Source organism: Mustela lutreola, chromosome X, assembly GCF_030435805.1.
Source record: "Mustela lutreola isolate mMusLut2 chromosome X, mMusLut2.pri, whole genome shotgun sequence".
Lineage (NCBI taxonomy): Eukaryota > Metazoa > Chordata > Mammalia > Carnivora > Mustelidae > Mustela > Mustela lutreola.
Genome location: NC_081308.1, coordinates 92,681,510 through 92,696,894, shown reverse-complemented (window position 1 = coordinate 92,696,894; position 15,385 = coordinate 92,681,510). Strand labels below are relative to the sequence as shown.

At 44.8% G+C, this 15,385-nt stretch overlaps 1 protein-coding gene across 4 annotated transcripts in view; it reads right to left on the bottom strand.

Annotated features, from left to right (window-relative positions):
* Positions 1 to 15,385, bottom strand: part of MID2 (midline 2) — a 99,200-nt gene that overhangs the window by 63,768 nt on the left and 20,047 nt on the right. For all 4 annotated transcript variants that reach the window (XM_059156596.1, XM_059156597.1, XM_059156594.1 and 1 more), the window contains exon 3: positions 8,055 to 8,150. In XM_059156596.1, coding sequence (XP_059012579.1) covers positions 8,055 to 8,150 — 96 coding nt within the window. The remainder of the gene's footprint in view (positions 1 to 8,054; positions 8,151 to 15,385) is intronic.

Below are 15,385 nucleotides of genomic sequence, written 5' to 3'. Positions count from 1 at the left end.
ATTACCATATACTTAATAGGATTCAACATAATACTGTGAATTAATCATTTCAGTGGTATAAATGAATGGACTGACTAGGTCACTATGCACTTATTTTTCATTGTTCATGGAAATCATTTTTTCCATCTATAATTCCACATTGGTTTCAAAATAGCTATTTTATTCTCACCAGGTGCTAGTAGCCCAAATCTTCCTCGGGAGCTGTTAAGTAGGCTCGACTTGCTCTGTGATCTCTCACAAAAATCCAGAACGTTTTGGCTACTAAACCTTTTAAAAATCCAAAGAACTCTCTTGTTTTAAAACCACGAGAAATGAAAGTATGTGTCCCCTCCCTAAAACTTTTTTTTTTCTTTTTGTCTTTGCTTAGAGGCAGTAATCGAGAGGGATCTGGGCAGGATAATAGGTGAGTTTACTTAAGTATCAAATTAAGGACTCCCTTCAATATTCTTGAATTAGGGCAGGGGACTTTTTCCCCACTAGGTAAAACTTAATTTGGTAACTGAAAATGAGCAGCTTATGGAGCGCAAGACCCCTTTCTACTGGGCCACGTTTGCAGAGATGCGGGTGGGTCATTGAATAGGGTCATATGGCTGAGGTCGCCGACATTTTTAGTGCTGCAATTCGCTACACCGCCCTTCCTGAGGAGCGTTCTAGTTCATGCACATTAAATTTGAAATTGATGAGCATTCGGGAATCACTGTCCTCCCCACCCTCAGAAATAAAGATAAATACCTCTAGAAGTCTGGAGGTCTGGGAGAGGAATCTCTGGCAAAGGAGTGGTGCCCAGAAATACCACTTAGTACTACAACAGCTGACAGCTGCTCCGACTATTACTTCTACTCCTCTCACCACAACAGAATTACTACGACCGTTTATTGAGTCTTGACTATCCCAGGCACCTTGGCAGGGGCTTTGCATGTAGTACATTTCCCTTTAAGGTAGGATTAGTCTAGGTTCTACAGATAATGAAACCGAACACGGAGTAGTTACATGCCCAAGGTTACAACAGCGAGCAGGACCCCCATTCGTCCAGTTCCAAAGCTACCAGGGCGTGCTGCATCCAAGAACCTATGTACCATTTCTGGAAGGACAGAATTGTAGAAACTGGGGCTTTGGAGCTAGGCAAGAGGGCCCTGGGTTGGAAAGGTGGCTGGAAGCCAAGTGAGAAAGGGAAATGAGGCATGTGTTCTATGAGTCAGAGTGGACGTGGTGACTCCTGCTAGCAGCTACCCGGTCACAGAATAAACGACTAGAGCTTACATGTGTGTTTGTGAGTCAGATTGTCCTGCACTTCAAGAGGTAGATAACCACCACTCTACTTCTCTTTTTCACGTTCATCATCAAACTCGTGGTGGTCTGCATTTCCTTACAACTTAACTTTCTCCTTGACCCTCGGAGTCTGTCTTCCAGCCTCGCCTTTCTGCTTAGCCTTCTCTCTTAGAGGTCACTAATGATATCTTCCCGTATGATGTTGCCACTACTGCAGGGGCCTCTATCAAACCCTCCACACCTTGAAGGCTTCTCTTCCTTTGCTGTTTTGCCAATGCTCTTCCTCCCTTCTGTTTTTCATTTCTCTTTTGCTCTCCTCTGGTGTTCCCATACCTCACTCACACCCCTTACTCACTCCAAACCATCCTCACAATGGGCCAGGAACCACTGGGGATAGACAAGAAACATCAAGCAGTGTGTGCCTTGGCTTTATCAAAGGAAGCACAGCGGGGTGGTCAGAGACCCAGGCTCTGGAGCTAAAGCACCTGGATTCAGACCCCCACTCGGTTACCTCCTAGCAGCATGACCTTGTTAAATCACTTCGATCCCCCTATATCTCAATGTTTTACCTGTAAAGCAGGAGTAATAATAGTGTTTACCTCATTGAGTTGTTGGAAGGACGAAATAAGTTTCCATATATAAAGCACTTACTTGGAACATAGGAAATCTTCATTAAATGTTATTTATTATAGTCTGTACAAAGGCAATTTCTAAAATGTTGATTATTTCCACAAATGAATTATTTACTTCTGATATTTAAAATTTTTTAAGATTTTCTTTATTTGAGAGAGAGACAGAGTGAGCATGAGCATGAGACTAGCAGAAGGGCAGAAGGAGAGGGAGAAACAGACTCCCCCTTGAGCAGGGAGCCTGATGTGAGGGTTCCATCCCAGGACCCCAGGATCATGACCTGAGCTGAAGGCAGATGCTAAGCCAACTGAGCCTCAGGTGACCCTTAAATTTTTTTTAAAGATTTAGTTATTTTGAAAAAGGGAGAGCACACAGGTGGGAGGGGCAGCGTGATAGGGAGAGAGAAACTCAAGCAGATTCCTTGCTGAATGTAGAGCCTGGCATGGGGCTCGATCTTATGACCCTGATATCACAACCTAAGCCAAAACCAGGAGTCAGATATATAACCAACTGAGCCACCCAACTGCCCCTCTGATATTTAAATTTTTAAAAGGTACACCATTCGTCAGTAATCTCATAAAAAGTTCCACACTCTCTACTTATCTCGGGAAGGTCAGCTTGTTGTTGAGCTGATCTGTCCTGGGCCTCCTTGTTCTCAACTTTCTCCATGGCTTTATGTGCCACTTAGGTTCTGATGAGTCCTAAGTCTTTCTCACTTCCCCAGACCTCTCTCCTGACCTCCAGATCCAGCCAGCCAGCTGCCTACTGAGCATTTCTTCCCTATCCAGCTCACAGTGCGACAAACCTCTTGTGTCTAGAAAGACCTCCAATTGTACTTCCTGACTTACTTAAAAGGCCACACATCCATTCAGCAACCCAAGCCAGAAACCTGGGGATCAGCCTACTATTCTCTCACCCTTTCACCCATCACATCTAACTGATCACCAAGTAATCCTGATACAGGAGTGTTTTAAATGTATCCTCTCCTCCCTAACGCTACTACCACACTACCTTAGGTTGGGCCTCAGTCCCTCCCTGCATCAGTAAAAGCCATGTAACTGGTCACTTTGCCATCATCACTTTTGATCTTTGACCCCTGTTCCACTGGGTGGGTGGGTGGGGGGGTGCTACAGCCAGAGCAATCCTGAAATGCAGGTCTTATCTGGTTATTCCCCTGCTTTAAATCCTTCCATGGCTCCCCAGAGTCTTCAGGACCAGGTTCAAATACCTACACAAAGCCAACAAGACCCTTCATTATGTAGGCCCTAGCAACTTCTTCACCTCTTGCAATGAATGAGTCTCCCCTCTCACATTCTAGCTTCACCAAGATGTGCCTTACACAGCTCTGTGTTCTAGACCCTTCCGTGTGCTTCCATGGGGGGTCCCCTTCACCACCTAACCTCACTCTCGTTGGCAAAATTCTACCCTTATTTCAAGACAACTCTTTTTTTTTTAAAAATTTCCATTCTGCTGTCTTTCCTAAGTCCCTTGGACAAAGTGGGTGTTTCTTTCTCCATGCTAGCCTGTCATCTCGCACTTAGCTTCGTTGCAATAATTACCACTTCACATTGTATTTGACATTTTACCTGTCAGGTAAGTTCCCTCGAGTTGAGGACAGGGACTGTTTCCTATTTATCTCTACCCACCCAGTGTCCGCCCAGGGCACAGCATACCATTTTCGCCCATACGGCAGGCTCCTTTATACCTCTCTGCTCTCTGTCTCCGTGGAGCGAGTCATTTATCTTTCCTCCCTAAACATTTGGCTAAAATGCATTTTATCTGTGAGATTTTCCTGATTACACTGACTTCCCTCTCCTCACTCCTTCATTTCATCATGTCCTCAGGGCTTAGAGAAGACTCTTCCAACAAACAGATTTGTGCTTTAATGCTTTCCGATTCAATTCTTGCTCCTAGCTCGACCACTCTAAAAGGTTTAGGAAGCATCTGCTGAAATCATCCACAGAAGTGTGGTTTTAAAAATTAATTTCCGTTCAAACACCTATTTTTTTTTTAATGCCTGGAGAAGCAGTCAGGCTTCTTGCCTTTCCCAAACCAAATACCCTGTCAGCGCACGATATGGGCAGAAAGGACAGAGAACACCGAGTCATCTACAGTGAGACTTCTGAAAGCAAATGAGGCGAAGACTGAACTAAGGGAAGCCACCCAGCTCCTTAAAAGGCTTCAGAAGGACCAGAAAGAAATTAATCTGCCCATGGGACTTCTAGAATGGACTGCTGAAAACAGATGCCACACAAAATATCCAAGAAGATGCTTTCGTCAGCTCGGTGCCCTGAAACTTACCCAGGAGACTAAAGAAGTAAAAATGGAAAGGCTACACTCCCTACACTGCGCGCTGCTTCCTAAATACTCCTCTTTTTTACTAGAAACTGTATTTTCCCCGAGCTAGACTCCAAAGTTCTTGGAGGCCAGTAACAGCATATGTTTCTTTATAGTTCCCAAGTTGCCCACCCCACTAAGTACGTAGTGTTGGCTCAAGAAATGCTTTGTTGTCCACTCACCCATCCCCAAGTACTTAACTATTTTTCTTCCCCTCAATATTTTCAGGAATGCTTGTTATTCACAAAAGAGCACAGTCTTGGAAGCCAAGAGGAAATATTCATCTGTTGGTATACATTTTCCCTTGGCTATGCATTAAACAGAGATTTCCTTTGGAAATGTAAACAAAGGATGCCTGATGAGAAAGGACAAAGAACTATATATAGAGATCAAGTGGCCAGAGTCTGGGGCGGGGGGGGGGGGGGGGGGGTGGTGGGGGGGGCGGTCAAAGCATGGCCCTCCCTTAACCAATTTAAAGGAGTCTTCCTTCTGCTCCTGCCTCCTTCCCATGCTCTCTAGCCCCAACCAAAAAATAGTTTCCAACTGCCTATCCCCTGAATTCTGGAAGCTGAGCAGCAACTGGAACAGGCTGATTTACTAAGGAATTCAGCTAAAAAATCTGTGGTGATCTTAATCTCTGTTTCTGTAATAATAGGAAGACTGCAGCTTTGTTTACTTTCTGGGGAGAATAGAGAACAAGAAGAAAGAACCAGGAGAGAGGCAGTATTTACAGCCCCTTTATGAAAAGTCAATCTAAGACAAAAACATTTGCAGACAATAAGGAAGGGGAACAGGTTTGGCAGGAAAATAGCCTATTCCAGTTTTCTCAGAAGTGCCTTAGCTGGTCTCCTCCACCCCCGCCCAACGTGAAAGGCCTAGTTCACACTGTGAATAGAGTCTTTCCCTATAGACAAAGCTGGATTCGATAGAACGCCAAACACATAAACACGCGCCCGCGCGCGCGCGCGCGCACACACACACACACACACACACACATTCACATCACCCTTTAGTGTCTGGTTCTCATGACAGCCTGTCTCCTACTATTTATTTCATTGTGTAAAGTATTTAGAAGCATTTATGAAGTCTCAATTCACTTCTTTAACTGCATTTTTAATCCCGGGGCTTGTTCCAAAGCCTTCTGGACACACAGGCTCTGTGCTGAATGAGTATAATAAGTACCCTGGACTCACCCTATTATTATGGGGAAGTTTAGGGCACATCCCTAACCTTTCAGAAGGGATGATGTCATAGAACACAGCCATGCTCTTCCATAAACCATGTTGTGGGCTTCCTGTCAAAGACAGAATCCTAAACTGGAGGGCCTATGGAGTTAACTCCCCAAATACTCTCACCCTTGACGTTTAACATCGGATCTCGTGGTTCTTTGGCAACCGTCGGTTACCAATTTTATGCCATTGTCTCTATTGCACGCACGTGTATATTCGTAGTGGGGTGGATTTGTACAGCATATAAGCCATCCAAAGGCAGATATCGTGCCTGCCCGTGCTATTTTCTTTGTACCTGGTACAAAGCCGTGCGTAAGCAAGTATTGGCAAAAGGTGACCTTTTGTGTGGCAGAGCAGACAGCGGCCTACGCAATGGATTTAACAAGCATCTCTAAGGGAGCCTCTTAAGCCCCTCCTTGGCTGGTTCATCGCAGGACTGCTCTTCCCTCCCATTTGGTTTGTACCTGGCAGCACTGCTGTCATCTCCTGCAAGGCTCGAGCCAGAGGACCGAGACATCCCCTGTTACCTAGAGGGCCAGAATGAGTGCTCCTCTATTAACACAAGGATGCACTGTTTTATGAGACTAGCTCCTCCTTGCTGCTTGAAAAGAGTGGGGCCCTGAATACAAAGATCTGGTGGGTGCAGTGGGTGGGGAAGGGCTCTGTCTGGGTGAGGCTGGTCAGAGTGATCAACTTCCGGGGGGCAGGGGGGTGATAATACGTCAGAGAGGTCTCAGGGCAAATAAGCAATGAAAACAAACTGTTTACTTTGCTAATTTGACTACGACTTACACTATACTTAATAGTCTTTTTGATGAGAATGAGGAAGGTGATAATTATAATTTCTAACAACGTTTTATTCACTATTAGCTGTTACCCCACCCTCAGCCATGAGAATTCTAAGCCAAGGGATCCCTTATCTTGTCTCCGGCTTACAATACTTCCTTGTCTCTCCACCAGTGTGGGTTTCTTATACTGTAATCTGACAGCATAATCAGAAGCTTTGATAGAGTGGAACAGAGAGGGAGTCTGAGTAGCTAAAAAGCACTCTAAAATGCCTTCTGTTTTGTTTCTCCCCACGCAGTAAAGGATAAAATCAAAGACCAAAGAAGAGAATAAAAAATGTAGCTCACAGAATCATGACCCGTGAAATTTGGAAGACACACAGAAGGTCAGGGAGTCAGTTGAATCCCTTATTTTCACAGGTAAGGACCCTGAAGCAGAGTTGCTGGGTGACTTACTCAAATTCATATCACTGGTTAATGGCAGTGTCAAGACTGGAACCGTATTTTGTAACTTACATTCCAGAGTTCTTTCTTTCCATTCATTGGGCTTCTTCCTAACTGTCCTGCTACATTTCCACAATCTCGCCCCTGGTTTAACAGTGTCCTCTACCCCCTCCATATAGCAGCACTCTCCTCCACAAATGGAGTGTCCAGCAGGGATTAAATTGTTATGGTGCGCTCATCATCCAAGTATACCCTCCTTTAAGAAATGCAAGACCTGGGTATTGCACTGAGGAGGGCACGTGCTCTGATACGCACTGGGTATTATACTTAACTAATGAATCATTGAACACTGCATCAAGGACTAATTATGTACTATACAGTGGCTAACTGAGCAGAATTTTAAAAAATTAAAATTAATTAATTAATTTTTAAAAAAGAAATGCAAGACCTGAAGACCTCCAGTTAGGAGTGCTTACTTGTATAAGACAATTCTTTTTCTTACTAGAAGATTCTCACACTCCCTTAAGTAGAAATCCCTAGGTAGGATTTACCTTGAACCACCACATTTATCCATCATACAAGGAAGCTTAGAACTAGACCATGAAGTTGTAAATAGAATTAGAAATCTTTTCATCCAGGGGTGCCTGGGTGGCTCAGTGGGTTAAGCCGCTGCCTTCAGCTCGGGTCATGATCTCAGGGTCCTGGGATCGAGTCCCGCATCGGGCTCTCTGCTCAGCAGGGAGCCTGCTTCCTCCTCTCTCTCTGCCTGCCTCTCTGCCTACTTGTGATCTCTCTCTGTCAAATAAATAAATAAAATCTTAAAAAAAAAAAAGAAAGAAAGAAAGAAATCTTTTCATCCAATCACTGCCCAGGAAGAATGCTGTAACATTTTATCCGACCTGCTTTAGACTTGAAGCCTTACGGTTACCTCTTTAACAAAACCAACACAAAACCAAATGCTATAGCTGAGATCCCGTGCTCTTGAGAAAGAGAGAGAAATAACACCTTTCTTTCATTACATCCACTGAACTGATGAAAAGACTGACTCCTCTTGTAAGCTCTGCTCTTTGATGTCGCCCTGACGTAGGTAACAGGTTTCGAAAACCTTAGACTGGTATGACACTTTACAATTCACAGACAGCTTGAACAGAGAGAGCATTTGTTGATGACAAGAGCAAGTGGGATGGTGATGAGTGAGGACCAAGTAAGGTCCCATTCCTAAGGGAATGAGACTTCCCAGAACTATCATTGAGCCCTTCACTCCAAATGGCTGAGCTACACTCTTGAAAAAACTCAAGTATACCCCAAGGATCACCTGATCTGGTCCCCTGAAAGAATCACAAAAATTTCCATTACATACCTCAACTTGCTGGCAGATCTGTATTAGTTTGGCCATTTGATTTTCTAGTTCACTGTTGCGCTTAACCAGGTTGGTGAGGTTCATCTCCAGAGTTTGCTGCCATCGATGAGAGTAGGAAGCCAGAGGGAAACAGGGAAGAGGGGAAAAAATAGGAAACGTTCAGTGAGCTTGAGAACCAATATTAATGTGGAGATCATTCAGTCGGTTGACAAAGAGTCAACCGACTCATTTCAAAGAGACACTGAGCACTTGCTGTGGGCCAAGCACTCTCCTAGGTGCTAATTCATAACACTGTGCATTTGCTCCAGGCTCTCGTTATTACAGGAAAGATAACATTGATGACTTCATGGATGTAGGAATTTAATGATATTAAGACAACTTTATGTTTTCTACAAGATTTTTACCTTTTTAAAGTATTTCATAGTATTTCATTTTGCCTTTACAGTAACCCAGGGGCATAAGGAGAAGAGGTATTATCCTCTCTTTTACAGATGAGGAGACTAAGGGAACTCTGTTGAACAAACAATACTTGCAAACACTATGCTAGGCAATTTCATCTAATAACAATAACAGTCCATGAGGTAGGATACATTAGCATTGAGGACTGAGCTTCAGAATGGGGGCAAAGTGTTCTTTGCTGTCCTGTAATTAGTAGATGACAAAGCTGGGACTAGAACCCAGTTCTCTAGCCTTGGTCACGGCTTTGTCCCAGTATTCATGACTTTTTTCTTATTTTTTTTTCTTGGAAACATTTGAGATTTATCAGTAGGTTCCTTCAGGAAAAAAAAAAAAAAAGATGGTATTTTAACAGTGAGATTCATCAAAATCGAACATTGTATCTCACAGCTTCCCTCCTTTGGCCCTAAGGAATAGCCCCTGGAGATGACAGACTTCAAAACTTGATGCCTGGTGTATCAAGGTAGGACACCCATTGCTTAGGATTGCTTACTGGGACATAGATCCTTTCACTATATTCCAAGCACTTTGCAAATATCTTTCAAATAACAGAAGTACAACAGTACTCAGAACTCTTAGTGTATTTTCCGTTGAGCAAGCTACTCCCTCCCATTCCTTATGTGGAAAAAAAAAAAAAAAACAACAGAATGTTAGTCACTCTAGGTTGATAATGGGCTTTTATATTCCTTCTCATTCCCAAGTCTTCGGCTCTGGTGGCTGCTTCTCCTCTAGAACCAGTCCCCAAATCCACTTCTCTCTTACTCACCACCCCAACACCCCCACAAAGTCTGTTCCAAATGTAATACCCCATCTTCTTGGCCCTTATTCTGCGAACATTCCGTCCCTCAGTTGTGTACACTGCTTTGTTGCTGTCTCCGTAGCGCAAAGTCCATGTTTTTTGATAGGAGGGAATGGAGGGGGGGGCAAAGGGAAGTGGGGGAACAGGGAGAGGACTCGTGTACTTGGCCCCTTTCTTGTCCACTAAGTAGCTGTGTGTGGCTCCTCAGTATTCTTGGCACTGGCCCATGAGTCCATCCCAGACAATGTATTCCCATAGACATATGTATTTCTAAGATGGGCGGTCTGATCTCCCTTGTTCTCAAACTGGATTATGAGAACCAGCTTAATCTTTGCTTCCCTTCTTGCCAGATCTCCCTTGGTCTCTTTGGCTTTATTCCCATGGAAGTGATTTTTCCCCATTTATTCCACTGTTCTTGGCTTGGGCACAGGGTCTCCCCTGGCTTCTTTAACTCCCCAACCATCTCCAACCGTGGCCTTCTCCTTAGCAAGGTTAAGCCAAGTGAAGAAGGGAGAAAGAAGGGCAGCGACTGTTGATTTGGACACGCTCTCTAAGCTAAGGAGATGTCATGAGATTAAAAAAAAAAAAAAAAAAGAAATGGCAGAAGTTCAGAGATTGAATACAACAAAAGGTAATGAGCACCTGCTCTGGTGAGGGGGCAGGGAATTCCAAGAGAAAGAGGAGGGGAAGCAAAGGTGGGTCTTGAAGGACAAGGGGGGTTTTAACAAACAGAGATAGAGGAGGACGGAATGTTCTATGCACAAGGAATAACCTGAGTGAAAGAGAATAAAGTATAAAGACAGGCTCAGGGAAGAGAAGTTGAATTTGGCTAGAACAGAGGGTACAAGCGAGAGGGGGGCAAAGCTGGAAATGCAGCTGGAGGTCCTGTTTTGAAGGTCTCAAACGCCTAGGTAGGGAGTTTATACCTATTTTTATTTTCTAGCAGTGGGGACTTGCCAAAGCCTTTGGAGCAAGACAATGGCATAATCTGGGCCACATTTATGAACTCAACCTACCAGCAATAATGTGGGGCAGACTGAAACAGGAGAGCCTAGGGGCAGGGACACTGGCTAAGAGGAAGCTGTCATGTTCATGGCAGTTGGTACTGCAGGTCTGGGCCAAGCTGAGAGGATGATCAAGAGAAACACGTTTCGAGAAAGGACTTGTCACTGTCCACTACGCAGAGGACAAGAAATAGGAGGACGAAGTAAAAGCAGTTGGATTTGATAATTACAAGTCGCCAGTGACCCCTGAAAAAGGCGTTTCAGTGGGGTTTGGAAGCAAATGCTAAAAGGAACAGAGGCAGGGAGTCCCTCAGTAGTGACGACGTGGAGGTGGCAAGTGTGGACTTCTCTTCAAAAATCTGGCTGCGGGGGGGCACCTGGGTGGCTCAGTGGGTTAAAGCCTCTGCCTTCAGCTCAGGTCATGGTCTTGGGGTCCTGGGATTGGGCCCCACGTTGGGCTCTCTGCTCGGCGGGGAGCCTGCTTCCCCTTCTCTCTATGCCTGCCTCTCTGCCTACTTGTGATCTCTCTTTGTCAAAATAGATAAATAAAATTTTTTTAAAAATCTGGCTGGGGCTGGGTGGGGTGTTAAGACAGATCTACATAGTTCAATAAAACGATCCAGCTTAGGATAGACAATGGGCATTGGCAATGGGCCCCATGAGTTTAAGACTTCTACTAGCACAAAGGTCCAGATTCCCAGATCAGTGGAAACCCCATGTCTCACCATTGACGATATGGACAGAGAAGGTAGAGGTGATGTAGGCTGATAAACTCTGAGTAGACACAGCATTAGAAATCTGCGTTTCAAACTGTAATGCATTTCCATTCAAGCACAGGATTCCATGGGGAAAATGTTTTCTAACAAGTCCATGCAACCTGTTGCAACACTTGTCGTGAAACTAATAGCCTATACATAATTCATAGCGCTGAGCAGGACTAAAGGTCCCTGCTGTGTGTTCCTCATTTATGGCCCAGCACCAAAACTTGCAGCTTCTGTAAAGCCACCGAAAATGAAAATTAGGGCTGAACCCATAATTTGGGGTCTGGTTTGACTATGGACCTTGGGGTTACCGTCACAATATGGCAAATGCTTCTTTTGCTCGGGTCCCCTAGCAATTTGCAGAAAGCCAGCCCATTTTAACATGGCAGAACGAGAACTGACAAGATGACTCTAATTTCAACCTTACTTCATTAATATGAAAATGCTTGGAAAAATAAATCTCTGGCTAATGAAAACACCATCTGTTGATGGCTTTTTGCCACTGTTTTCTTACATTACGAGACATAATTTGAGGAAAACCCCGAACATTTACTTACTCACTTCCTCTTCATTTGCAAGGAATGAAAGCCTCCTCTCAAACTGGAATTGATTCTCAATAATGAACATATGCAAAGGGAAGCGGAGAATTGCTGCAATTATGCATTCCGTTTCCTCACTCTTCCTTATCATGCCTGGCACTGGCGAATCATTTAGAACTAGAAATTCGGGGCCACTGTAGGCTCAAACGATTGCATTGATTTGGCCAAGTAATTCTCTTGCCTGTGCTCTGGCTAAGTAGACCAAGAGAACACATGTACATATGTGTCTGTGTGTCAGTGTGTGTGTGTGTGTGTGTGTACACAGTCTGCTTATGGAAAATTAAACGCATCTTTTTGTTGTTGTGTTGCTGTGGTTTGGTTCTGAAACACGGGTTTGTTTTGTTCTTCTCTTGCGTCGTCCAGTGAATCCCTGGGCCAGGGTCCCTCTGTCCAAGCCTCATTAGCGTAGCTTTCTCAGAACAGCTGAAAACAGGACAAAGAGACAGCCAGAGTGGCAGGGGAGATTGGAATAGAGATATATGCCCGGAGGAAACAGGGAGGAGGGGATAGGGGTGGGGGTGGGGGAACTGGAGGTTGGCAGGGAAGCAGGATGAAGCTCCCATTTCCTGCCTCAGGAGGTTACCTCTGGGTCCTTCTGTGCTTCCCCTGTGTGAGGGTCAGAGAAGCCATTTGCACCGCGACACTGAGACCCTGGTCACCTCCAGATGACAACACCGTTACAGCTTCCATGGAATTGTACACGGGTCTTAGCAATGTAACCAAGATTTTAAAAGGCCCAAGAGAGCTAAACTGATGGTCCACACCCATTCCGGTTTTTCATCCGAGTTCCACTGCAGTTGTATCAGGTAGACTTGGCCTGTTTGGGCTCAGTTCTACCCTTCACAAAAAGGAGAATGCTGGCCATTTCTGAGATACCAGGCATGGCCTAGTCTTCCAGACAGCATGGCTTCTTTAACCCTCTCAAATAATTGCTGGTGTGTTTGTTTTTTAAGATTTTTTAATTTATTCATCTGAGAGAGAGAGAGAGAGAAAGCAAGAGCACAAACATGGGGGAGGGGCAGAGGGAGAAGCAGATTCCCCGCTGAGCAGGGAGCCCCATGCAGGGATTCAATCCCCAGACCCCGGGGACTGTGACCTGAACAAAAGGCAGAGGTTTTGCCAACTGAGCCACCCAGGTGCCCCAATTGCTGGTTTTTATTATTTTTTTCCATGTCTCTAGACACAGGTGGTTTCAGATAACTTTCTCATTGGCTCCCTCAAGAAACCAAGCTATCCGTCAAAACATTGCCTCGTCATTAAAGCTAGAGGTTCCCCTGACGGCACACGCTCTCGACCACTATTGCCACCTCTCATGCTCCATGAAGGCACGTGTATTCACACATAGGTGAGCACACTGACACACCCCTACCTGACACCACTAGTCTTGAAGCCTAAAAAGGGGTGACGTCTGCCTGTACTATTTAAACCTGTCAAAGTGCCACCAAATGCATGCAAACTCTTTTGCTCTCTAAAAAGCACTAGAGAGCAGTATTTAAATCTACACAAGTTCCCAATTGTTTTGATGTGGGAATTGACCTTTGGGGGATTCAGGAAGAGAAGAGAAGGGAAGAAAGGCCAATATACCCCAAACCTTGAGCCTTCCCAACTCACAGAAGACAGCTTCATCTTTAAAAATGATCTGAGCCAGTGACCCCATTACTATTTCTCGACATGCTCTTTTTTTCTGACATGCTGTCTGCTCACTGATGTTCCTAGCTCTTCCAAAAGCCAGTAACCAAAAATCTTAGCACACTTTTGGGGTCACATTCTGCTTTCCTTTTTTAACTGCTTCTCTTAAAATACTTACTTTGCTTTTGCTTCAGTCTGTCACTTTATGTATCAATTACATATGGCCTTTCAACAGCAGAACACACCATCTGGTCTAACAACTGAAGCCCACACCCTTCTGCCAGAATGTGTTCCTTCCCCAAACATTTATTTGCTGTTGTATAGACACGGGCTATGTCCCAAAATGAGATACAGGTGATATACTGGATCCACAAGGTCTACGCTACTTGAAGTTCATTAGAGAATAGCCAAACTGGTCCTCAAGCCAGGTGAGCCAGGTGGCCATCTCTCTTCTTTCCGGAATGTTCTGACACCATTCCACAAACACCCATGCCTCCCCTAGTGCCCTTATCAGGAATGCTACACAAACCATCCTGTGTTTTTTTGTGTGTGTTTTTGTTTTCCCCTCTCCTCAGGGGCATTGCATGGTTAAATCTCTAGCTTAAATGTGTAAATTTTTATTTGGACCTTCTAAAAAAAACCTGTATTAAAAACCTAAATCCAGGGACGCCTGGGTGGCTCAGTTGGTTAAGCAGCTGCCTCCGGCTCAGGTCATGATCCCAGCATCCTGGGATCGAGTCCCACATCGGGCTCCTTGCTCAGCAGGGAGCCTGCTTCTCCCTCTGCCTCTGCCTGCCATTCTGTCTGCCTGTGCTCGCTCTCTTCCCCCCTCTCTCTCTGATAAATAAATAAAATTTAAAAAAAAAAAAAACCTAAATCCAGTTGTATTATTTGGGTAACAGAATAGTGAGCCAAAGCCGACTCTCCTTTTCTGGAGTCCTCAATGTTGTATTTTACTTGAGCTATTCCTCTTCAGTTCCCGCCTCTTGCGCACACCCTCTCCTTCCTCTTTCACACACTCTTCCTTCGTGTCTCCATTCTAGACCCTGACTGTGCCACAAGGCTCAATCCTGGGCCCTCACTCAGCTCACCACTGAATGACTCTGCCTCCACGCTGAAGGCACTCAGTCTACATCTCTAGCCCTGATCTTTCACCCACCACAAAGGCCTGAATTTCAACTCCTTCTAGAACATTTGCCCTTGCAGTTCTGAGAGTACCATGTTTTCCCTCCTCCAGATATTTGAGCAAACTATTTTCTTTCTGCTAGAGCACTTCCTGCCCCTTACTCCATCCCTGTTCCCCAACTGGGCATCCAAAAACCCTCCCAAAGCCTCTTCTGACGGATGTCCCTCCCATGCAGATTTCTCTCAATCCCTTGTGCTTCCATTGTCATAGAACCCACCACAGTGTCTTGTAACTGTGTCCTTGACTATCATTCTCCCCACACTGAGCTGAAAACTCCACCAGGGCTGGGCCTGAGCTCTTTTATCAATATAACCCCAACATCCCTTCTGGTACTTGGCATCTAATAGGTGTTCAGTAAACGTTTGATGAATGAATGAATGCTGAATGACCCATGATTATAACAAACTCAAGGCTAAAGTCAAATCATCCCACCCAAACTGTTAGCCCCTTCCAAATTTCCCTACTTCTATCCCCAGTACCACTACTCTTCAAGTCATCTCCTATTCCAAAATCATTTTTTAACTCTTTCTCTCCAACATCTGTAACCATAGAGTCAGCCATTCACCAAGTCCCGTCCATCGTTCTTCACAGTCTCCAGTTTGACCCTTCTCTCTAACAAACTCATTCATGATTCCCTGCTTTGAGCTCCATGACTCCCTTTCCCTGAGTCCCTTTGCACTTCCTACCGTCCTGCACACACCTCTGTCATGGCACTTACCATACTGCTTTGGAATGTTTGATATACTTATCTGTCTCTCTTACCAAGTTCAAAACTCTGCAGGGCAGTGACTGTGCCTGATTTCCTGTGTCCCCAGCTCCTACCGCTATGACTTGACCAGTGTTCAGTAAACAAAGTGAGTGCTCATGAATTGTTTGTTAAATGAATGAATGACTCCT